We start from the raw sequence: 24668 nt of genomic DNA on the forward strand, positions 1-24668 counted from the left end.
CCTTGCCTAATACTCTTTGCTGTCTCCGGGGGAAGTGGAAAAATTGGAAAGATGGGGAACTAAGTGACTAAGCTGGGGATACTGAAGGCACAAAACTTTTGAGGTAGGAGGAAACCAGTAGTGAAAGAGAACACAGCCTTTGCCGACTCAACTGTGCTTAGGGCTGACGCTGCTCTCTCTTCTGCCCCATCCACAGGCTGCAGGAGTGTCGTCCAGCTCTTCGGGTCTCAATGGTCAGGGCAGGGGGTTAACTTCCAGAGATGTTTAATCGTCCAGGCAGTCAATATTTGGGAGTCTGTGATGGGCTGTGCACTGGGCGGAAGCTGCAAAAGAATGGGAGGACAGCTGCATGCTGAAGTGTGGCCAGTGACAATGGAAACTGAGAGCCCTCCCATAGCTGTACATACAGGTGTAACAAGGTTACAGAGTGACAGCACTTTCCTTTCAGGAAAACGAAATGAAATGAAATGGTAGGGGAGAGTTCCCAGCCTACGCAGAGCTTTCTTACCACCCTCTCTCCCCCGCTGTCTTGCAGCACTGGCCACCGTGCCGAGGGACCCTGGCAGGGAGTGCATCGACCAGCCGGAGCTGGCCAACTGTGATCTGATCCTGCAGGCCCGGCTCTGCGGCAATGAGTACTACTCCAGCTTCTGCTGTGCCAGCTGTTCCCGGGTTTAGCCTCCTGCTCAGCCCATCTGGCAGCAAGGATACAACTCACAGGGCTGGGAGAAGGGAAGACAGGCTCTCGGTCTCCCCTGTCTGGCTGGCAAAGGGAGTTCTCCTCCGGAGACACTGGCCTCTTCAAAGCTGCTCCAGCAGTTGAGCACCAGCGGCAGCCTCCCTCTGTAGTCCCAGCAGTGTTTGCTTCTCTGACGTACCACAAGCGCCTGCCGAGTTGTCAAGAAGAAGCATCTATTTGGATGAGGACATCCTTCACTTTACAACTTCCCTCTAAAATTTGTTACACAGGATCAGTTCACTGTGTTTTAAAGAAAGCCACCAGGGTTCTCACTTCATTTAAAGCTGTGTGGGGAGGTGTGTAATGATCTCAAAGTTAATACCTATCTTCTACGGGAACACTAACTCCTGTTGTGTCAGGGAAGCATACTTTGATAGAACTAGGTCTCATCTGGGGTCCAAACAGCGGTTCATTGCTCTAGCCTCTCTCGCCCTTCTAGGTAGTATAGCAACCAGCTTCAAATCCCATCTGTGCATATGGTCATTAACAGCATGATGTTTGTGAAAACTGTCGACGAAGTGGAATATAAATGAAAGGCTCAGTATAGGGATTTGGGATGGAAGAGCAGCCACTGCATCATTATCTGAGTATGAAAGAACTAGAAAAGCTCCTTCCTTTCATCAAGAGGCTGGAGCCTTCCTCCCAAGGTGGACATGCAAAGCCAAGCCGTGAGGATCATCTCACACCTGCAGGGAGCAGGTGAGCCTGTTCGGTGCAGTGACCAACAAGGAGCCTCTCCTCCTCAAGCCAGTATGTCTGATGCAAAATACTTGCTGCCAGATAAAAAGCAGACTGTTGGGCTTCCCTGGTGGAGCAGTGGTTAAGGATCCGCCTGCCAATGCAGGGGACGTGGGTCTGAGCCCTGGTCCAGGAAGATCCCACATGCTGCAGAGCAACTAAGCCCGCGAGCCACAACTACTGAAGCCCGTGTGCCTAGAGCCCGTGCTCCGTGACAAGAGAAGCCACCACAATGAGAAGCCCATGCGCCGCAACAAGGAGTAGCCCCCGCTCGCTGCAACTAGAGAAAGCCTGTGTCGCAGGAACAAAGATCCAACTCAGCCAAAAATAAATAAGTAAATAAAACAAAAACACTATTATAAAAAACAGCACCAGCAGGATGGGGGGGGCACCAATGGAGTGGAGGGCGATGCAATACAGGGAACTGGTTTCAGAAATGGTTTGAGCTGGAAGAGGTCATTCTTCCTCTCTTGGAGCCTCTTAATTCCTTGCTGCTAAATCAAGAGGCCTGGTTTCACTGAGTTTCCGAGTTTCTTTCCACTTTAACCTTCTACACATCCTCCAGAGGACTGGCTGGGCCTAGTAACAGAGGTTATTCTGGGACACAAGAAAGACAGGCATTACAGGGAAAGGTGACTTTTTTATTACCAGCACACTGGCTGGAAAAGACAAACAGCTGCATCATGGGTGAGTGATACTTCTTCTTGGTCTACCTCTCATTCAACAAAAGAAATGTGGTGGCACAGGTCTTTTTTTCTTTTCATTTTTAAAAAAATATTGAGGTGCATCCCTTTCCCTAACCATGGCTGGTTTTGCTGTAGAAACTGGAAAATAAGGGCTACCTTCTTGGACTCCCCCGTTCTTTAGTTAAACTAGTATTTGGCAAATTTGTGACACACTTCAGAAGGTAAGTTTGAGGTAGGTTAGTTCTTGGAACTAGTCACAGAGTAGTGGGGTAAGGTTAAAGGTGAGAGTAAAACTCAATCTAGACCGGTGGTTCTCAACCTTCTTCCATACTGGGAGCTTTTTAAAAAACTGAACCTGGGGTTCTACTCTCCAGAGATTTTGATTTAATTGGTCTGGAGTATGGGCTAGGCATGAGGATTTTAAAATCTCCCAGATGATTCTAATATGTATTCAAAGTTGGAAATCACTGCTCCAGCCCAACTTCTCAGAATGTGAATCTCGTTAAAATGCAGATTCTGATTACTAGGTCTGGGGTCGGCTGAGGTTCTTTATCTCTAACCAGCTGCCAGGTTGAAGTCTGCACTTTGAGCAAGAAGAATCTGACATCAGAGATGCGCTTAGGAACAACCAAAGCCTAAAGTGTGGATACAAATATGAATTTTAAGAATATACTAGTCCCAGTGAAAGATTTTCTAGCCATCAACCTAGAAATCTGTGGCGGCAGTAGAATGGAGAGAGGACAAGACCAAAAAGAACCAAAACTCACTTGCTAATAAAGGGGAAAGAATAGCCCTTCATGGCCAAAAGCTTCTACCACGAACATTTATTTCTGTTAAAGCAGATTATAAATTCTCATCAGTACAAATATATATAACTTACATTTGATTGTAAGGCCGACGTTCAAAAGTAAAAATGAGATGGGATCTCACGTTGTTACCAGAGGTCAAGTGGCTGCAACTGGCAAATGGGATGTTCTGCTCACTGGGAGGGAGAGGGATGGACACACACACCCCCACATGCACACGCAGTGCTAATAAAACTAGAACCTCCACCCCCACAAAACTCGTGGGAACAAAACTACTTAAAGGACAAAGCAAAACCCACCAAGACCTACATGACAAACCAACACAGTAACCTGTGTTCCTGTCTATGGATATGATTATGTCATTGTCACCTTAGTGTTAAAACAAAGTAAAGGATTAACATAAGGAAACTGCAGCAATATATAGAAGAAAATACATATTCTCTATTTAGATTGATTCCATTAAAATAATGACATTAGAATTTCTTTATAGGTTTAAAACCAGGACAATACTGCTCACTCTTTATTTAAAACTACAACCTAGTTGACTATATTGGTCATAAGCATGATTGTTGTTGCAATGTGCTACTTACAGTAAATGATACCAAGTAAGCTAGGGATCCCGTCTGCAACTTCCAACCCTTCCTCTTTTTACTTCAATAGGCATAATGATAAATCAATCTTATGTACAATTTCTTACAGCTAACCCTTTACCTTTGGCAAGATTACTTACAACTCATACAACTTTTTAATAGTGAGAACTATTTAAAATATTCTAAATGCATAAAAATAAAGATTTTGGCTTTTTGATATATATTTATAATATTTATTCTTACTCAAAATGGAAGCTCAACTTTACCCCTAAAATATAGCTCTGCTGGGCGGCTCCTGATATGCCCTCCTGGGAATTCTGGCAGCACGGCCTCCCTCTTGTCCCCAGCCCGGGCACAGGCCACCCTGTTTTTGATCTTTAAGACAGGCCAGTACTGAGAGAGGAGGCAGGTGAATGGCCTGAAAAACAAAGGGAGATCGTTTTGCTTCCCAATGGCCTGAAAAACAAAGGGAGATCGTTTTTTGCTTCCCGTTGTGTTTTATATTCCAGTAAATGTGCTTTGAATACAGGTTCCTGTTCAGATACTTCTGCCTCTCTGTTGCCAGAGATTTGTGAGGGGCTGAGGGAGGAAGAGGGGGGCAGAGGGTAACATTTCCTTAAATTCTTTAGTCTAACTGCAAGACAGCTCTTCTCTAGGAATGGTTTTCTCCACTTTTTTCAATCACCCCTTCAGCACTCTATGCCTGGACATGCTCCTGGGGACCTTTGGGATTAGTGAAAAGCGTACTGGTTGGGAACACAAAGTCCCCTTTGCTCCTTTGACCTCCACCCTCCGCCCTTGCCTAAGTACAGACAAAATACGTAAACCATAAGGACTGCTTAAAGTTCAATTTCAAAAGTCTTCTGTAAGTCACTGGAGAAAGGGTTGGTGGGGGAGGGGTTAGTACGCTGCTTGGACTTGCTTTCTAATGCGGCCCACTGGGCTTCGAAAGGATCCACTGGGCAGGTGCCTGCAGGAACCTCTGTGTGCTTGTCTCCTGAGGCCAACCTGCCATTGTCTACACCATTGAAAGCTGCAGAACCGTTGAGGTGCTGAGCAGGAGGCTTAAAGAAGGGACTGGCAGTAGCACTGCTTGTCTCATACTGAGGGAATGTCTGCTGCTTGACCAGGCTGGGAGACTGATGGGGTTGGGCAGCCTGAGGGTGGCCTGCAGTGCCAAACACGTTGGCAACCATCTGGGAGGGAGTGATGCCCACCACAGGCACATTAGGGGCTGGATAGGTCATCCCGTTAGCCACAGGATAGGACTGGGCAGGGACAAAGGCTGGCTGCAGGGGTGGGACCACACCCACTGGCACAGGCTGAGAGGTGAGGAATGCATTTCCTTGGAAAGGTGGCGCTGGCTGGGAGATGGCACTGGGTGGAGGAGGTTGGAGAACTGGCTGCAGAGGGGCAGCTGAGGCCTGGGGCTGCTGAGCCCGGACGCACTTGGACACCTCTTCCAACCAGCGGTCAGCCTCAGAGGGAGTGCGTCTGTGACCAGCCTGGAAGAGACCTGGAGAGACAGCACCAGAAGATTGACCCCACTCGGTCCCTGGAACCAACAAGAGGAAGAGAGGAGAGAATCAGAATTATTAGGGGCTTCTTTCTTCACTGGATAATCTTGGCTATTTGAGTGAGCCTAACGTAGAACAAGCCCCCCAGTGGGATATTCTGTGGTTTTGGTAGGTGGGAGGAAAGTCTCTATTACCAGGTTTTGTGGTAGGACAGGGAGAACCCATGAGACCATGTGGCTACCTCAGCCACACTGAGGGGCTGCTAGATATGGCTCAACTGCATCGAACCAAGGCTGCTGGCTGGCATCAGAACCCATCCCCACTGTTGCTGTGGCCTGCACATACTCTAAAGGGCCCGAGGTAATTTACCTTCTGCTCTAACAGAATGAAAAGAAAATAACCAGCGACTTGGTGCCGTACTTTGTGGCCCCTTCCTGGCTTCCAGACATATGTTGTCTTCCTGGTGAACTGCCTTTAATGTTATTAAATTTTTTTAAAATGTTCATTACAGAAAAACTAGAAAGTATAGAAAAGCAAATATAAGGTGCTTTTTGCAGCCTTTTTTGTAGGCCTGCCATTGTAAGAGGCAGAGTCGTCTCTTCCTACAGGCATGGCCACGGATCTGAATCCAGGGATAGGCTCTCTGGAGGTGGAGCCCAGGAATCTGGATATTATGGAGCTCTATGGGTGGTTCTACAGTCCTAAGAACTATCAACCTAACCTCTTTAGTTCCTCTCTGAAGGAACAATCCTTTCTTTCCTTCTTTTTTTAACTGGAGTACTGTTGCTTTACAGTGCTGTGTCATTTTCTGCTGTACAGCAAAGTGAATCAGCCATATGTATACATGTATCCCCTTTTTGTTTTGGATTTCCTTCCCATTTAGGTCACCACAGAGCACTGAGTAGAGTTCCCTGTGCTATATGGTAGGTTCTCATTAGTTACCGACTTTATACATAGTAGTAAATATGTGTCAATCCCTACCTCCCCATTCATCCCCTTGCCCCCTTGGTATCCATATGTTTGTTCTCTATGTCTGTGACACCATCCTTTCTTAGTAGTAGTTTATTTCCAAGAGGGATCATACTTTTCCTAAAAGGACTCCTCCCTGGTTCCCACTCAGCTAAATGGCTGATTTTTGAACAAGGGTCACTTATCTGATCCCAGAATCCTCACCATCATCTGTGGTCACCTTACCCGAATGTGTGGCTGCAATTCCCTTGTTAGCAGCATCAGGGGCATAGGCCCAAGGGTTGGTTTCACGCACAGGCATTGCTACGGGTGCTAGAGCAGTATGGGCTGGCTTAGCAGCAAGCACATGGAAGGCTGAGTCAGTGCCATTAGCTACAATGGGAGCAGACAACACCAATGTAGTTAAATTCATGCAAGGTGTACAGGTGGCCCCTTGGAGCTGGGTCAGTCAGGCCAATGTGCAATACTGGTGGAACAGATAAAACAGAAAAGTTGGTGTTGGGATAACCATGCCATTTGCAATGGATACACAAACCTTTTGGCAAAGAGGGAATTAGAGGATGTAATTAAAATGGGTGTACTGATAAAGTTGTATGACTCTTTTAGGAAAATATGTGTATGGAGAGAGAGGAAATGAAGACTAGAAAAACAATTTCAAATTAAGTTGAACAGAGCTGCTTTGTATTACAAGCAGGAAAAAGTCTATTCTAAGATACAGCTTAGCCTTCGGCATAATGATATAAAGTATTTTCTTCTCCTACCACTATTCCAAAAGATCAAATTATGCCAACAATAACAACAATGGTTAAATACAATAAGTCCTTATTATGTGCTAGGCACTATGCTAATACTACTTTAGTGTGCATCATCTCAATTAATTCTCTCAAAACCCCCATATTACAGATGAGAAAAATCAAACTTGGTATATGTTTTCATATGCTTAATAATTTTTTAATTTGCTACAGAATTAATTTCATCTTTTTTAAAGGTTTTTTTCCCCTCAGTAATGTTTGTAATATCTCAAGGCACCTACTGTTCTTTCCTGTCTCCCTTTATTAAAATCTCCTAACCCGTGCTCCTTTACTCCAGACATCTATTCCATCACTTTCTATTCCTTAGCCTAGCTCTCTATATCTCATATGGAACAGACAAGTAGGCACCTTCTCCTGCCCTACACCAATCAGTCCCTCTTTAAGACTCAGCAACTATGCTTATGGCATTGGTATGATTTACCCAGGGCTTGCCTAAAAGACTAGCTTATCCACACACTGAGATTCCCTTAAAGGCAGGGAAAGGACTATATTCTATTCAGTTTTGTATACCCACTGCCCTGTAAATAGGCACAGAGTAAGTAGAATGTAACAGGACGTATATTCAGAAAGACCTGGGTTTAAATCCTGGCTGTGTGATTTGGGCAATTTACTTAACCTCTGTGAGCCTCATTTTCCTCATCACCTCATATCTGTGATGCCTACCTCAAAGGGTTGTTGTGAGGATTAAATGAGATGAAAAAATATATGTCCTTACCATGATGTATGTGGTAGACACTGTGCTAAGTGCCCAATAAATTGTGCCTATTATTATTGGTAGTATAAATATTTGTTTGATGAAATGAAAAGCCACTTGGTGCATATGACTATTAAAGTTTTTTTTGTTTTTTTTTTTAAAGAGACTCCCTGCTAGAGGAAAAGCATGTTGTAGCTTTTCAATAAGAGCAGGCAAAAAACGTCTCCACAGAAAAACTTTTTCTGAGCTCTCTCCCAAAAGAAATGAAGAAAGATCAATTACAGGAGCTCAAATTCTAAGTCTGTAATTTAAGTTATATAGACTCTTTGCTGACCTTTGAGTCAATACCAACTATTAATTCAGTATCTCTGAAAACAACAACTTTTATTAATTCTTCAATGCCACAAAGGCTAATTTTAGGATACTTGTTATGGAAAATGAAATGAACTGAAGTACCTTTTTCTTTATGGGCCTCTTGTGACAGGGTAGAGACTAGATGGGTCCAGTCTTGGCACCACTGATAATTTGGGCCAGATTGTTCTTTGTTGTGAGGGTGGCTATTCAGTGTGGCAGTAAACAACACTGAAGGATGTTTACTGCCATCCCTGGCCTCTACCAGGATGTCAACAGTAAGCACCTGCTACCATATTGTGAAACCCCAAAAATGTCTCCAGATAATGGATACCGAATTTTCCCTGAGGGGTCAAAATCACCCCAGGTTGAGAACCACTGTGCTAAAGAAAGCATAAGGCTAGAACCAACTCTCATGACTGCTGTTTCTGGAGAAATGGCTGGATACTCTGACTCTTAACAGTTAAGTAGCAAATAAAGCAGTGGGTTGGGACTACAGATGCTCCTGATAGAATGGGATGAAAGACAGGTAGGTACGTGCAAAATGACAAATGCAGACATCTCAGGAAACAGGAAGGGGAACAAAGCACAAAGACACTGTCAAATAGGGAAATTTAACGATTCAGAGATAATATCAAACAGGGAAATTAGTGGGTATGACCAGGTCTTGGGAAGCTCAGAATGCCAACTTACAGTTAGTGAGCAGTGTCATAAAAGAACTAGTTTCAAAGAGAACAGGTGAGCAGGCTAAGTGGGCACCAACCTTGAAAGGCAGGAGACTGTGGTGCCACCACTGTTACTGGTTTGGTCATTGGGGCGGATGAAAAGGGATCCTCGGAGGGTGTGCTGAAGGCATTGGTGATCTGTGAGCACAGGGAGCTGATACTCTCCGCTTCCCCTTCTACCTCTGGCACTGCAAGACAAACAGAAGATGGCTCCAGACAGAAAAATGGAACGATCCTGAAACAGAACAGTATCACACAAGGTGGCATTTTAAACTGAATCTTTTATTTGTGGAAGGAAAAGACTCAACTGTCAGGTGGGGATATAAAAGCAGCTTCAAAAAATTTCCTGACCACTATTCACTGGCTTTTCACATGAGAAGGTATAAAATGATAACAATTCCTGTACTAAGGTCTATCTTCCTCCCTTGCAAATCCCCAGATTTCCTTATTTCCTCTCCTGTGTGACACTGTTGAGAATTTGCTGTTCTCTTTTTGTGCCAAGATGTCCAGTCAGTAAGATCAACCTGTTTGTCTTCCGACCAGGTCCCAAGGCTGTGGTCTGAGTTAAGTTCTGCAACCCTCCAGTGACTCTTGTCAAAAAATGGGTTAAAGTCAGGCGCACCAGTGGGTGCTCAGTCCTTTTCTCTGTAATAAACTACGACAATGTGATCACTCTCATTCTTCTCCAAACTACCAAGTACCTGAGCTGTGATAACATGAAAAAGTGAACTGAGGTCCAGGACTCCAGAGGCTTTGTTCTTAATATTGACTCTAGGGGGCTTCCCTGGTGGTGCAGTGGTTAAGAATCCGCCTGCCAACGCAGGGGACACGGATTCGAGCCCTGGTCTGGGAAGATCCCACATGCCATGAAGCAACTAAGCCCGTGCACCACAACTACTGAACCTGCGCTCTAGAGCCCCTGAGCCACGTCTACTGAACCCGTGTACCACAACTACTGAAGCCCATGCACCTAGAGCCCGTGCTCTGCCACAAGAGAAGCCACCACAATGACAGGCCTGCACACTTCAACAAAGAGTAGCCCCTGCTTGCCGCAACTAGAGAAAGCCCGCATGCAGCAATGAAGACCCAACACAGCCAAAAATAAACAAACAAAACAAAACAAAAAAATTGACACTGGGATACTTCTGTGTCACAGAGGAAGCTAATTGTATGTGCTGAACCTCTGTTTGCTCAACTGTGGAAAGAGAATAATCGTTTTTTTTTCCCATCTGCTCCAGAGGGAGACTGAAAATGAGGTACCTGAAGCATCTGGAGTTTCAGTTTTTACAGGAGTTGAGAGGTGAAAAGACCCTCAGTAACCATCTAGTTTAACTGTTCTTTAGGCTGAGTTTTATCCGTCAAAGAACTTAACTCTCTGTACTTTTGTACCACCAGCAGTGGGAGTGCCCTATTGAGACAGAGCTTCCTCAGATTCTGTTATAGCACCAGCTCAACATGTCTCAGAGTGAAGTAAAATAGGGCCCAATAAAAGCACTGACCAGGCCTGACACTTTAGCTCCGGGTCTTATGATGAGGATAGAGCTACCAGGGCTGGCTCAGCTGTACACAGGCCACACAAAGGCCTGTGTGGCAGTTCTGAAAGGTAATGAATATGTGTGAGCAATCCCACTGTCTCTGATGAACAACAGATCTTAGATTTATACAGGAGACCCGTTTAGAGTTTCCTCCCTATGGAGCCAACCAGCCACAAGGACATTGAGAACTTATCCATTTCTTCTGGTACATCTGACAGTAATGCTATTTAACTGGATGTGTTTCCAAAGCCTTTTAAATGAATTCCCTGCTGGGTCCCAAATGGCAGAATAAGAATGGAAACTTGAGACCCTTGATGTTTGGAAGCAGGTACACTTTCATCAGGACAAATCACAAACCTTGTAGCTTAGGCTGGGAATTCCCATCATGGCTCTGTTACCTATTTGTTGAAGAGAAATGAATGACTCACGTCCCTCTCCATGAATCTCCATTTTCTTCCAATGGGAAATGATACAAGATATGTAACCACCAACCAGCCTCAGAAAGAGGGGTGGCTAGTTTGATGGGATCAGTGACTCCACTGGAAGTGACGGTAACGCTTCAGTGCCAGAGCACCCAGTGAGTTAGGTGGATGCTGCATTACCTGCATTTTTTATGGGGAAATCAGTCTTCCTCTGCATAGTGGAAGGCAATTCGTTGATGCGCAGGGATAGCTGGCGTTTAAAGGGTGACATCTTCTGGCTAAGAGCAGGAAATCCTCGGAAAGAGCCTTGGCGAGCAAGTTGTTCAATTGGTGCGTGCCGGCGTGGGATGGCGTGAGGATTGTTCATCTCCAGAGAGGCAGTAGCGTCCGAAGTGGGAGAGGTGGGAGAGGATGGGGATGGGGCAGTGTTGCCAGGGGCCACTGATGAACCAACAACTGTCTTATCTGTTTCAGCTCAAGAAAGTCAAGAGAAAGAGGACCTTAGCAATGTCTTCAAATAATTTGAGCTTATATTGCTGAGGAACTCAAAAACTCTTCTAGGTCTTTTTACCCATCTCTTTCACCATGTCTCTTAAAAGACAGGTTAGAAGTGGGGCTCAGATCTCCTATTTTTCAGACAAATAAAACGTTTAGTAATCTACTACATGTCACATGGTATATCTACTAAGACAAAAATATTACATCTTTTATTCCCATGCAGTGATTAAGACTCTGAACAAGATTAAACAAAACAAAACAAAACTACCTATGAACTCCTAGCAAAAGGTCCTTTAAAGAATGATGGTTCACAGTGTTCAATATTTGTTTGCTTTTTTGTTTGGGGGAGAGGATTTAGGAGTGGCAGAGTCAGAAAGGTCTAAATAAGCGTAAGTTTGATTAGATGTTAAAGAATGTCATAAAGCAGACATGGACATTAGGCATTTGTGGCTCATTTGAATAAAAGCATACAGAAGTAAAATTTTAAATTGGAGTAAACATAAATACAAGACTGTTTCCATGTGAGTACCCACTGTGTCCCATTCTGATTGTGGTAAGTCTCTACTCCCCTCCCCTCACAATCCTCTGTAGATGCTAGGACTCAACCATTTTGGCAGTTGCTGTGTGTATCAAAAAGTATTCTTCGGTGGTGTTAAAGAACATGCATCCAGTCTGAAAATCACTGAAGCATACTAAATAACAGGTATACATACTACATTTTCTAATTAAAATAGCATGGTGTTTATTTATTCTTTGGCACAAATGTTTATAAGAAATGAAAAAAAAATCACAATCAATAATTTAATTTCAAATAAAAATATGTATCCTTTTTTTGGCTTAAAAATTAGAGCTGTTTGGGTCAGTATTAATGACGTTACCTAAAATGGCTGGTTTAGAATTGAAAGAATATAGTAAAAAAATTAGCAAAATTATATTTATATTTAAACCGAACTGTTTAATTCCAAAATATTCCTTGTTGGTTTCAGCCCTAGTTATACACAAGAATGCAAAGCATTCTCCCTAAGCCCTATCACTCAGTTCTAAAACACACTTGACTCAACAACCTCCTGAGTGACTTGAATGCTTGTACAGGCATTTCTGCTATGCTGCTATGGGTACCTGAAAAAAGGACACATTCTGCAAAACCACACACTAAAATTAATGGGGCTATGGAAAAAAGACGGGCCAGCATCTCAAAATCTGTGGACTTTTTTCACAAAAGCACTAAAACAACAGTAATAATCTAATAAGAAGAGTATCACCGAGAAATTTCTGCCTGCATTTATACCCAGCATCACCATCAGTGGGTCCTCTGCAGCCTAAACCTGGGACTTGTACTTCTTCCTTTAAAATGTAGGTCCTTGATAGCATTTGCTTCTCACAGACATCAGATGCATCAGAATTTAAAAATCTGTTCGAGGATGCAGGTTTTCCCAATTTTGTTTTTGAATGTCTTTGCGGCTTCTTCAACTGCACTCTCAGCTTCCCCGGTAGTTTAACATAATGGGAAGAGTAAACACTCTGAAGCCACTAAACAAGCCACTCTAAAGGAAAGGACTGTGTTTAGATTTTTAGCTTTGTTCTTAAGGTCTTCATATATTGCTAAGAGTTCTCCTTGACTGAAAAAGCTTGCCCCTGATAGCTTCCAAATATTAACCTGTTGGGAAAAACTGTTTAAATAAACACACATTGTAGTAGAACAGATTGTACCTTTCTTAGCATCTTGGATTTGTTTCATAATCTCCTCTCTTTCTGCTTGCTCAGTGGCTGTCGTGACACGGAATGATCCTTCTCTTGTGAAAGTGGTCCGACTGGCATCAAAAGTAGCAGTCACTCCACATTCCTTCTCCCGCTTCTGCTTACGTTCTAAACAGGCTGCAAAAGCACAGCCCACTGCGTGGCTCAGCCTTTCACCCTGTATGTAACAGAAGGTTTAAAGAACTTTTTTAGAGTTATGGTGTCAAAAATTACAAATTAGCTTGGACCACAAAATAAGTCTGTTTCCACACAGGCAAAATGTTAGGAACTCCAGCTTAAAATCAGATTTTAGTATATTAATACGCCAAATTAATCTAAATGAATTATTACCTTAGGTAATGCTTATGATCCTTTACTGTAGTAGGCATTGGGTAAAGCGACCATCGGTAAGCGGTGTTTTCTGAGCAGCCACCAATACTTCCTTATTAGTCAGGTCCCTCTGTCACTCACATTAACTCTGGTCACCAGCTTAGAAGACACTGCTCAAGGTTCCAAGCCCTAAGTCTTGACACACAAACCTCTATTTGCCATTTAGGGGAATAGTAGGAATATTTACCAAGCATTTCTAAGAAACCACTGGAAAGGCAGGGCAAATTTCAGAGCTTAAATATACTATCAACATGTCCAGGAACAAAAGGCGCAAACTTAAAACTTCAGATAAATAAATACAACTGCAGCGATGAGAAGCAATCAGGCAAAGGAAAGCTTAGCTTTCTCAGTCTTTCTGAATGCTCCTCCCCTGCCCCCTCTGGGCCCTCAGTGCTTGTAGGCTCTCTCCCATAACTTCCCTATCTTCTTCTAGCTCTCTCAAACCCCAACTCTACCTCCCAACCACACACAGGCAAAAGTAAAAGCATGTTTTCACCCACATTTTCTGCTAATAAAGGAATTAAACAGATAAACCTGAATTTTTTGTGTGTGGGAGGAGAGGAAGGCTTATGTAAACTAAATATTGTTTTAAAGATACACTGGATTACCTAGAGTAAATTTAATAGATTTGGTGGGTTACTTTTTACCAGGGTTATCTGTATTTTAAACTATATCCCTAATTGTGGAATAAAAAAGTTAGGGATGATATAATAACTGTTGGCGTCTTTAACAGCGAGAAGAAAATCTGAGAACAGGGAAACCTTTGTGGAGTTTCCAAAATCATACCATGTAAGCGGCTGCTCCTACATATCGCTCTGAGTAAGTAATTTCACTGCATTTTATATGCCAGTATCAGATATCATAAGGGGAGGTAAATGTCTGAAGTGCTTTTGTCCCTAAGATCTCACATGACTGTGAACTGTAAGATCTCACGTGACTGCTTATTTAAAGACTGACAGACTCACCCTTTATGAACCTGCGTGAGCTTCTATCTAACTTCCTAGTAGGATGATACAAGGGTAGGCACTGAAGGGTGAAATAGGAGAGAGGACCGAAAGAATTTTAGAACCGTGTGCGTTTGAACACAGCTCTATTACAAAGACAGAACTATAGGCCAAGGAAGCTTATTATTTCTGCGAGGCCTTATGGCAGAAGTTCTTGAAGTGGAGCAGTTACCATGGGCCAGACCCTATGCTGTAAGTGTTTATACTTGTTACCAAATTTAGTCCCCACAACTGTTATCTCCATCTTATAGAAGTGGATACTAAGACTTAGAAAATGTTAAATAACCTGCCCCAAATCCCACAGCTAGTAAGAACCAGAAAGAGGAACTGAACCCATATCTGATTCAGAGCTTGAGCTCCTAATATTTGTTTATACAACTGCTTTTTAAAAAGTTTTTGGTCAATATTAGAATATGGCCACCACTTCCCTTCCAGGTTAAACCTTAGCAAGAGTTCATCGAGTTGTAGTCATGAATGGCTACAACTGCCTTATTCTGTCTGGATGTTTAAAAACTCAAATATTACACACTCAACGCTATATTATAATGAAGATCATCATCATCTAAGAGACTTGTCTTTCATATCAGAATTTTCGGTAATTTAGATGAAGAATGATAGATTCGATTATTCCCTACTTTTTAAAATTAATTTATTTTATTTTATTTATTTTTGGCTGCATTGTGTCTTCGTTGCTGCACACGGGCTTCTTCTAGTTGTGGCAAGCAGGGGCCACTCTTCGTGGAGGTGCACAGGCTTCTCATTGTGGCGGCTTCTCTTGTTGCAGAGCACGGGCTCTAGGCGCGTGGGCTCAGTAGTTGTGGCTCGCAGGCTCTATAGCGCAGGCTCAGTAGTTGTGGCACACGGGCTTAGCTGCTCCGTGGCATGTGGGACCTTCCTGGACCAGGGCTTAAACCCGTGTCCCCTGCATTGACAGGCAGATTCTTAACCACTGCGCCACCAGGGAAGTCCCTATTCTCTACTTTTAAAAAAAACCAAAATTTCTACTATGTAGCAATTTCTAGCATAGTTCACTGTACCATAATTTAGTATTTCTATTCTTTTAATTGAAAATATACTCCCACTCAGTTCTTGTGGTAGAGTCACTTTGTAAATGAATTTATAAGCGCCTTTCAAATGCCAGTATCTTCTACCCAGATGAATCAGCAAACAAATGCATGTAAGGATCTTGAAAATAGTTCTAATAATGAAAAGTTTCAAATAAAGTTTAGCAGCCACCATCACCAGAGAACTTTTACTTTCCTTTAATGACCTTGGATCTCAGCCAATCATCTTGCTCTGTGAGTGGTAGGGTTATACCAAGAGTGTGAATTACTTGAATAAAAGGAGTGAAAGCAGGCTAGTTTAGGCACTTCCAAGTGCTGTAACAGCACGTACTTGTTAAAAATGTAGTGGATACGGTATTTGTTTTTCTCTTTCTGACTTACTTCACTCTGTATGACAGACTCTAGGTCCATCCATCTCACTACAAATAACTCAATTTCGTTTCTTTTTATGGCTGAGTAATATTCCATTGTATATATGTGGCACATCTTCTTTATCCATTCATCTGTTGATGGACACTTAGGTTGCTTCCATGTCCTGGCTATTGTAAATAGAGCTGCAATGAACATTTTGGTACATGACTCTTTTTGAATTATGGTTTTCTCAGGGTATATGCCCATACCATATGCTAACACATATATATGGAATCTAAGGAAAAAACAAAAAACAAAAAAGGTCATGAAGAACCTAGGGGCAAGACGGGAATAAAGACACAGACCTACTAGAGAATGGACTTGAGGATATGGGGAGGGGGAAGGGTAAGCTGTGACAAAGTGAGAGAGTGGCATGGACATATATACCTTAACAAATGTTAAATAGATAGCTAGTGGGAAGCAGCCGTATAGCACAGGGAGATCAGCTCGGTGCTTTGTGACCACCTAGAGGGGTGGGATAGGGAGGGTGGGAGGGAGGGAGATGCAAGAGGGAAGAGAGACGGGAACATATGTATATGTATAACTGATTCACTTTGCTATAAAGCAGAAACTAACACACCATTGTAAAGCAATTATACTCCAATAAAGATGTAAAAAAAAAAAATGTAGTGGAAACTGTTTGGCTGAGCCAACCCAGAAGGAGCTTGGTGACTGAGGCTAGTCATGATGAAATCCATGCTATTGGACTCACCGTGTCCTTGACAGCCATGAAGCAGTGACAGATCCAGCGCCGAGTTGTGCCATCACGACATATGTAAGAGAAGGCCCTATCAAAGTTCCTATCTGGGGCACAGAAAGAAACTTTTTCTATTGTCTGGTCAACTATGAGGTCCTAGAAAAAAGGAAAACACAAAGGAATAGAGGACTTATGAGGTTAATGAAGTTTCTCAGAAGAAACACAGGATGTTCATTTCACAACACAGAGTCTCTACATCTAATGCATCAAGGCTATAGAATAGCTGGATCTGAGCCAGAAGTCTGAATACTAAGAATTTGACCTAGGAGAAATCCCAAGAGGCACTTTCCCCAGATGCCTCCCTCACTTCATCTTCATATATATAATATATGCCTGCTGATTCTAGTTTTATGATGGTAAATTCCATGTTCAATTTTACAATATATGTAATCAATTTAATCCAATTTCCATATAACTTACATTCAAATAACATCATTTCCAGAACAGCTCTATGTATTTATTAACTTACTGATTATTTAATTTTGAGTATGACTCTCTATGTTTATATACTTGCTGAATGACATCATATACACATAGTATAAACACTGCACAAAATGTTTTTTAAAATCTTGACACTCTTTGGCTCTTCTGTGTGATATTCCAGTCACCTAAAATCCCTAGATGCTGAGATGGGGGCTGTAAGTGCTAAAACATGCAAACAAAATGGCTTTTATACAGCATAACTATGAGAATTCCTATTGCTCCACAACTTGCCAGTCAATTCTTTAAAGTTCTGCAATGCTGGTGGCTCATTATAATTTTATTTTGCATAACCTTGATTACTATGAATTTCCTCTTCAGCAAAGTAATTCAAGTCTTTTGGATTATCTGTCATTTTTCTTTTGAAATGTAGGAGTTATTTATATATTCTAAATACGAGCCCTTCATTTGTTATACATATTGCAAAATTTCTTTTCTGCTCATAATGGGTCCCAGGATGACAAGTCATCAATTACTATTATCACTCAATGTGGGAAGAAGTAAATTAATTAATTCCAGTGTTATAAGTAACCAATAGGGGGCAACATCACTTTCTAACTATCGTGTAAAGCAACTAAAAATATAGCCTCCACATACAACAAATTTCACCCAAAGCACTAATGAAAACTACACAAAATAAGCTAATTAAAATGATAGTTATTTCCAACTGTAATGTACACTTGAGACTACCACTTCTCTTGAACTTAAAAAAAAAGAAAAGCCTTAGTGAAAAGAACTAAAATGTAGCTAAATTAAATCACTTACAATATACCAGGCAAGCTACCCATGAAAACTGTTCTTTACCTGCCAGACTTTCTCCTCCTTCCAGTGACACCTGAGGGTTTTTTTTCTTTTTTGTTTTTTTTTGAAAATTGCCTTTTTGTTAAAATTTCTCCAGATTTAGGTCTCTTAAAAAGTTCGAATTAATGATTAAATGTACTTATATAAATAACACCTGATGCTAAGGGCAGAGTCTATGTCTATTCTTATTTAGGCATGTAGGATCACTTTCTTTCAAATGCAAAGTGCTACATATTATTTGAGATACTGTTGTGTATTCTAAATAAATGTTAACCAAATGAGCAATTTACTAGTCCTTAAGATTTCACTTAAATTGAGTCTTCAGCTAAATAGTAGGTTAATCAGTTCAAATATCACTTTCTAAAAATAGTGTTTTATTAAGGAACAAGAAGAAATTTTAGATATGGTCTATCAACTTTTTAAATTTTTAACTGTGATATCAATAAAAGGTCCATCATTTTTCACATCGTATTTGTGGGGGTAAACTTTTTTAACGTGTCAGAACAAAAACAGAACTCAGATCTTAACATTAAATGCTAATACACCGTAGGCTAAACATGCTGTGTCATGTAGACCAAAATGTTGAGAGAATTCTCTTCTGTTTTTCGTAAGGTAAATGAGTAACTAAATTGGTTTTTCTGAACATTAACTAGTCTCTCCAAAGATCGTTCTTTGGACAAAGTGGAAGGATACAGAGTGACTACAACAGCTTAATGGCATTATATTTGATCATAGGGATAAAAAACATATGAGCAGTAACATTTAAGCTTATGAAAGTTTTACCTTAGTTTTTTCATCCACAACTCTGAGTCCATCTGCCGATACCCACAGGACTGCCTTAACTGCTTTCTTTCCAGTCTTTTAAGAGAAACCAAAAAGGAAGGGGGTGGGGGAGACACACACATATATAATATTAAAAAATAGTCATCTCCCTAGAAAACACTGACTTCTGCCTTCCAAAAGTCACAAGTACAGATGGAGTCAAGTTCAGGAGGGGTGCCAAAGCTAGATACTCAAACCAAACTGCAGAAACATTCAAGAAAAAATAAGCCAAAGCCATTATTTTAGAAACACAATGCAAAATAATAAGATAAAATTAAGTAAAAGGTAAGGGGGACAAATGGAATAAAAACCAAGATATCACATTCTGTAAAGGGCAAAGAATAAGTAGATTCTTCACTCATTTCAAAACTCAACCACGAAAACCAAGAGTTAGATAAATATTAAATACATAAGGAGTTACACCACAAGTAGCTTCTACAAGTGCATTTAGAGTAGAAAGTAATACGTAAGTCTAAAATGAGATGCTGGCCATTCTACTATCCTTTGGCCCCAATGTGTATAGCAGGACCCTTGGTCACCTGAAACTTTATTAAAAACCCAAGAAGTCTTCATTATTCCTTTAACAATCTTTAAAAACCATTATTTCTTCTCTCAGGATTAACACAGAACTGGTTTAGTTTGTAATTTGACATTAAATGCATGGAGACATTTTGGGGACATAGGAGAATTAAAAAACTGTTGGAAAAATATTGTCATTATAACATGAATTCTTTTTACCGGCTGAGAAAAGACTTTTGGCACACCAAGAATCACATGAGAACAAGCTGATGTATGATTTCTCCTGTGATGGAATGAAAATGGGACAGTGGGAATTTGTAATAGTAATTTAAATAGCTTCCTTTCTTTTTAACTGCTCCAAAGATACAAGCAAAATAAAACAAAAGCAAAGTGAAGGCTGAGAATAGGTATCAGAACATCATAAAAAGTATAGATCAAAAGGAATCTGGTACTAAAGGTTGGAACAGCAGCCTCTAGAAGGAACAAAGGAAGATAAAGAAATGTCTACCATTCTTCACTATACATGTCCAAGCCCAGCACTCCTCAATAAGGCATGGCCTTATTTAAGTGAACTGTATAATCCACTCTGGGCTCCGTTTCCACCACCACAACAAATCTGATGAGAGCCTATTATATGCCAGGCAGTAGAAATACTCGAAGAGTTCACAGTCCATTGAAAGGTGACAGATAAACAAAAAATAAATAATATAGTAGTAAGTGCTATAGTAGAGTTGAAAAGTTTGTAACAATGTCAGAAAGGAGGTATGGTCAAATCTGTTTGTGGAATTGGGGGAAGGTTATTCCAAACTAAAGATTGAACTGGGTACTAAAATAATTTTTCTAGATGCCCCAGGTGGGGGTAGGAAGGTAGGGAAGTAATAGAGGTAGCAGACATTCCAGGCAGAAGAAACAGCAGAATAGGACGTGGAAGCCAACAATACAGCAAATCTGGGCTCTATAAATATGTCGGTGTGGCTTGAAGTAGGATGGGTGAGCGAGGCGCAGTGGAATATAAAGAGCAGAAAAGGCCTAGCCATGGAGGACTGTATGCCTGCTAAAGAATTCTATCTTAATTCGGTGGGCAATTAGGAGCTACTAAAAGAATTTTAAACACGAATAAACAGATTTGCATTTTTAAAATATCACTTTGGCAGCAGTGTAGAGGGGTTGGAAAGAGACTGATGGGAGGGAGAAATACCACAAGATTCTAGGTGAGAGAAAATGAGGGTTGAGCTCTCTTGGTTGAGATAGGAATGGAGATGGGAAAGTCTTAAATGGTAAATGTAAGAGAGATGCTGAAGACTCCTCTCTGGTTCCTGGCTTGGTAAACTAGCTGGGTGCAGACGGTACTACAAACTAAGAGAAAGAAGAGATGCAGAAGCAAGTTGGAGAGTGGGAGAAGAGGATTTCAGTTTTAGACAAGCAAAGTTTGAGATGTCTGTGCAACATCCAAGCAATTGGATATACAGGTCTAAAGCTCAGTAGAAAATTCTAAGATGGAATTTTAGTTTGGGGAGACATCAATTGCGGGAGTAATAAGAGGGCCAAGGACAGGAGAGAATATTAATAATTAAGGAATTGGGAGACGAGTAATGAAATATCAGAAAAGGAATAGCCAGACGGACAGGAGAATGAAAAGAGATTAGGGTCATTGAAACTAAGGGAGAAAGGTTTCGAGAAGTAACAGGTTGTCCAAAATGTCAAATGTTGCAAAGTGACCAAGTTAAGGAAAGATGTGAAAAACGTCCACTGGATTTAGCAGTGAGTAAGACACCACAGTGATAGAGGTTGTGGTGGTTATTTTTATGTGTCATGTTGGCTAGTCTATGGTTGCCCAGTTGTTTGATCAAACACTGGTCTACATGTTGTTATAAAGGTATTTTGCAGATATGATTAACATTTACAGTCAACTAACTTTAGGTAAAGGAGATTACCCTTGATAATATGGCTGGGCCTCATCCAATCAGTTGAAGGCCTTAAGGGTTAAAAACTGAGGTTTCCCTGAGAAGAAATTCTGCTTCAAGTCTGTAACAGAAATTCTGCCTGAATTTCCAGCCTGCCGGCCTCTGTGTGTACACATACACACACACACACACACACACACACAGAGAGAGAGAGAGAGAGAGAGAGAGAGAGAGAGAGAGAGAGAGACAGATGGTGGTTTTGTTTCTTTGGAGGATCTGACTAATAAAAAGGTCGAAGTCAGACTAGAATGGGTTGAGAAGTAAATGAAAGGCAAGATGAGTCTACACATACAAAAAGAGCTATAAGGCGATGGAGGACAAGCAGAGGATCAAGGGACGTCCTTTAAGAATTGTGGTAAACTAACATGATATACTAGAAATAGAATGGATTTTGGAGTAAGACAAATACAAGTCTGAATTCAACGCCATTATCCATAAGCTAAGCGAGTTATAGAGTCCTCTGAGCTTCCATTTCTTCATCTGTAAAGTATCCATAGGGTTGGTAAAAGGATCAGAGATATATACAGTATCTGGAATTTAAAGAGGGTAATAAATAATTCGTATTCATTTATCATCATTATATTAATAAACTTAAAAAAATTCTCCCAACGATAAAGCTTCTTGAAGGAGTAACACACACTTTCAACAACAACAGATCATGCTTATATGCTGAATGGGAAAAGCCAGTGGAAAGATGGAGACTGAAGGCCCAAAAAGAGTAATGTAGAGAACAAAGTCCTCTAGGAGGCAAAATGGGATGAGGCTAGAATACAAGTTTTAGATGGGAAGAGGGATGTCCCGTCCTTGAAATAGAGGGATGGAGTGAAGCCAAGTAAAAATGAAGACAGATTTGTAAAGGAGTGAGTGACAAGTTGAGGAAGTTCACTCCAAAGAGCCACAAATTCATCTGTCAAGGAAATGAGATTACCCGATTTACTTTGCTAGGGAGAAGAAGGTAGACAGGCAGAATAAGAAAGCAGATTTACCACAGCAGTATTGGGGCGGTACAGTATAGTGACTCAGCACAAACTCTGGAGCCAGGCTGTTGTCTGGGTTTGAATTCTGGTTCTGCCACTTACTAGTATGACCAAGGGCAAATTACTTAACCTCTCTATGCTTCAGTTTCCACATCTGCATAATGATATTAATAATGTCACATACCTCATGGGATTATTATGAGGATTCAATAAATAAATAGATGTAAAAGGTTTAGAACTACGGTGGCCATATAATTTACTGTCCAAACTGGGACCACTTTGAAAGTGAAAGGGGACACTATTAAAACCCAGAAACAGGTGTTAAGCTGGGGCTGTTCGGGCAAACTGGGACAACAGTCACCCCATCAACAACAGTAACTGCCCATATTTAACCAACGCTTATGCAGCATTTAGTATTTTGCTGGAACGTAAGCTCCATGATGGCAGGGTTTTTTCCATCCTTATTGTTCACTGCTATAACTTCAGAGCTTAGAACAATGCCTGGTACAGTGTAGGAGTTTAAGAAATATTTGTTGAAGGAATAAATTTGCTAAACATCTGCTGTAGGAAATAGGAGACAGCTAATCAGTGACACAGAAGACTGCCAAAAGGCACTGAAAATCCTGCATAAGAAATTTCAATTTGCAGTTGTATCAGTATGCTCATCGTGCAAATGCAGCCTACAGTGTTCAGCATCGGAGGCAACAGACAGAACTACTTCAAGGTTGGGAGACTAACAGTGGGAAAAATAAAAGGTCATTTTAGAATGGGACTGTTCCCCATTTAGTTTCCTTATCATATACAGGGAAATACTTTATTGGCCCTATTAGACTATTATGAAAATATCTCTACTTTTTCAGGTATGTCTTTATATTAATTTTTATAGTGTTGTACTAGTATATCAGTGAAGCATTGTATTTATCGTATTTCACAGCATCTGATTTCTCTAAATAGGCGAAGAAAACAGATAATATGAATTCTTCCATTTGTTCATACATTTGAGTGCCAGTTCTTGGATGTCAGTATAGTTTGCCACATTACAATTATTTCAATCAGGTATTGAGATATTAACACTCAAAGACACCTGCAGCTGAAATTAAGTCCAGACTTCCTCTCACAAATTCTAAAGTAGTAATGCTTCTGAACTATCTGTAAACTTTAGTGTCTTTCATTCTGATAATATAAACTAAGATTCCTAAACACTTTTTAGAAAATGATAAAAGTCACAGAAGATGAAAGTTTTCCTTTTGTTTGCCCTAAAACTATCTACTTAAGCCAATACCTTAGGAGATAAGGCCAAAGTTAGCTAGCCACAGGACTAAAAAAAGAGATAACCCAGAGTAAGCATGAAATATAGAATATACATACATCTTTAAAAACTTTTTAAAAATTTTTTAAAATTAATTTTTATTGGAGTATGGTTGCTTTACAATGTTGCGTCAGCCTCCACTGCACAACAAAATGAATCAGCCATACACATACAGATATCCCCTCCCTTTTGGACTTCCCTTAGGTTACCACAGTGCATTAGGTAGAGCTCCCTATGTTATACAGTATGTTCCCATCAGTTGTCTATTTTCTACATAGTATCAATAATGTATATGTGTCAATCCCAGTCTCCCAATTCCTCCCTCCCCACCCCTTTCCCCCTTGGTATCCATATATTTGTTCTCTACGTCTATGTCTCTATTTCTGCTTTGCAAATAAGAGCATCTATACCATTTTTCTAGATTCCACATATATGGGTTATTATACGATAGAATATACATACACCTTAGTGACACAAACACCCCTTAAAAAAAGACTACATAATACTTCAGACACCAATGAAAATGTGGTAGGGGTAACGTATATGTAAGACAGTAAGAATTATTTCATCACCACGGTTCCAACGCTTTTTATTTTAATAATAATTTCAAGGTTATAGGTAGAATTCACACTGAATAGTGTTAATGCATGAAAAATAGTTTTACAACAAAGAGAAAACTGCTTATTCTTCAAGGAAAGAAAATGGGTCTAACATGAACAGAATTTCAGTAACTTAGAATTTAAACTGAGAAGGATCAAACTACCCTATGAGTGAAAAATGTCAAATATAATTTTCAAGTAACCACTCAACTCTCTAAATATCCATGTTAAAATTCTAAAACTAACATTTCCCTTAAACACCTTTTACTTTGGGTAGATATAAACCAATACAGAAATTAAGCAGACTCTGACACTGGAGAAAATGATAGCAGGAAATGGGTCTATTACAAATTATTAAATCAGGAAACTTACACTGCAAGTAAGAGAATGCACAGGTAATCTTAACGTGAAAATACCAGTGAACAAAGACAAAACGATTGCAAAAATGACATGGAGATAGTAACTAAACAAACTCAGTACACTAAGATCATTTCCCCTAAATATAAAAGCTACTCACAATAAAAGGCAATGAAATAACTAATTACAATAAAGAACTGCCATCTGCCTACCTATTAATCTCCAGGGGGTTTTTTGTTTTGTTTTGTTTTTTGTTTTTTTGGTAGACACCACTTAAAAATTTTTTTAAATGGATGGAGATCACAAGTTGGTAGTGTGCTCAGTACGCTAACAGATCCTCACAGTCACTCTTCTGTTTTACATGTTGTTATCTGGGGAAGTACTTCGGATTTCCA

General features: G+C 40.7%; 2 protein-coding genes across 10 annotated transcripts in view; one reads left to right on the top strand and one right to left on the bottom strand.

The window, feature by feature from the left end:
* The window catches only part of PAPLN (papilin, proteoglycan like sulfated glycoprotein), a 39155-nt gene extending 36078 nt beyond the window's left edge, over positions 1-3077 (top strand). Inside the window, exon 27 of the mRNA XM_089906185.1 lies at positions 536-3077. Coding sequence (XP_089762311.1) covers positions 536-678 — 143 coding nt within the window. The 3' untranslated portion in view covers positions 679-3077. The remainder of the gene's footprint in view (positions 1-535) is intronic.
* The window catches only part of NUMB (NUMB endocytic adaptor protein), a 144660-nt gene continuing 122964 nt past the window's right edge, over positions 2973-24668 (bottom strand). For 7 of the 9 annotated variants that reach the window (XM_022576622.2, XM_089906203.1, XM_089906202.1 and 4 more), the window contains 7 exons: positions 18510-18584; positions 16401-16541; positions 12793-12997; positions 10765-11058; positions 8666-8815; positions 6271-6417; positions 2973-5114 (listed from right to left, as the gene is read on the bottom strand). In XM_022576622.2, coding sequence (XP_022432330.2) covers positions 4399-5114; positions 6271-6417; positions 8666-8815; positions 10765-11058; positions 12793-12997; positions 16401-16541; positions 18510-18584 — 1728 coding nt within the window. In that variant the 3' untranslated portion in view covers positions 2973-4398. The remainder of the gene's footprint in view (positions 5115-6270; positions 6418-8665; positions 8816-10764; positions 11059-12792; positions 12998-16400; positions 16542-18509; positions 18585-24668) is intronic. The other 2 variants (XM_089906200.1, XM_089906198.1) reach the window with 1 other exon arrangement.

Source organism: Delphinapterus leucas, chromosome 2 (assembly GCF_059928025.1).
Source record: "Delphinapterus leucas isolate spDelLeu-1000000601 "Yukka" chromosome 2, BTC_Dleu_Yukka2, whole genome shotgun sequence".
In the NCBI taxonomy this organism is placed as follows: domain Eukaryota; kingdom Metazoa; phylum Chordata; class Mammalia; order Artiodactyla; family Monodontidae; genus Delphinapterus; species Delphinapterus leucas.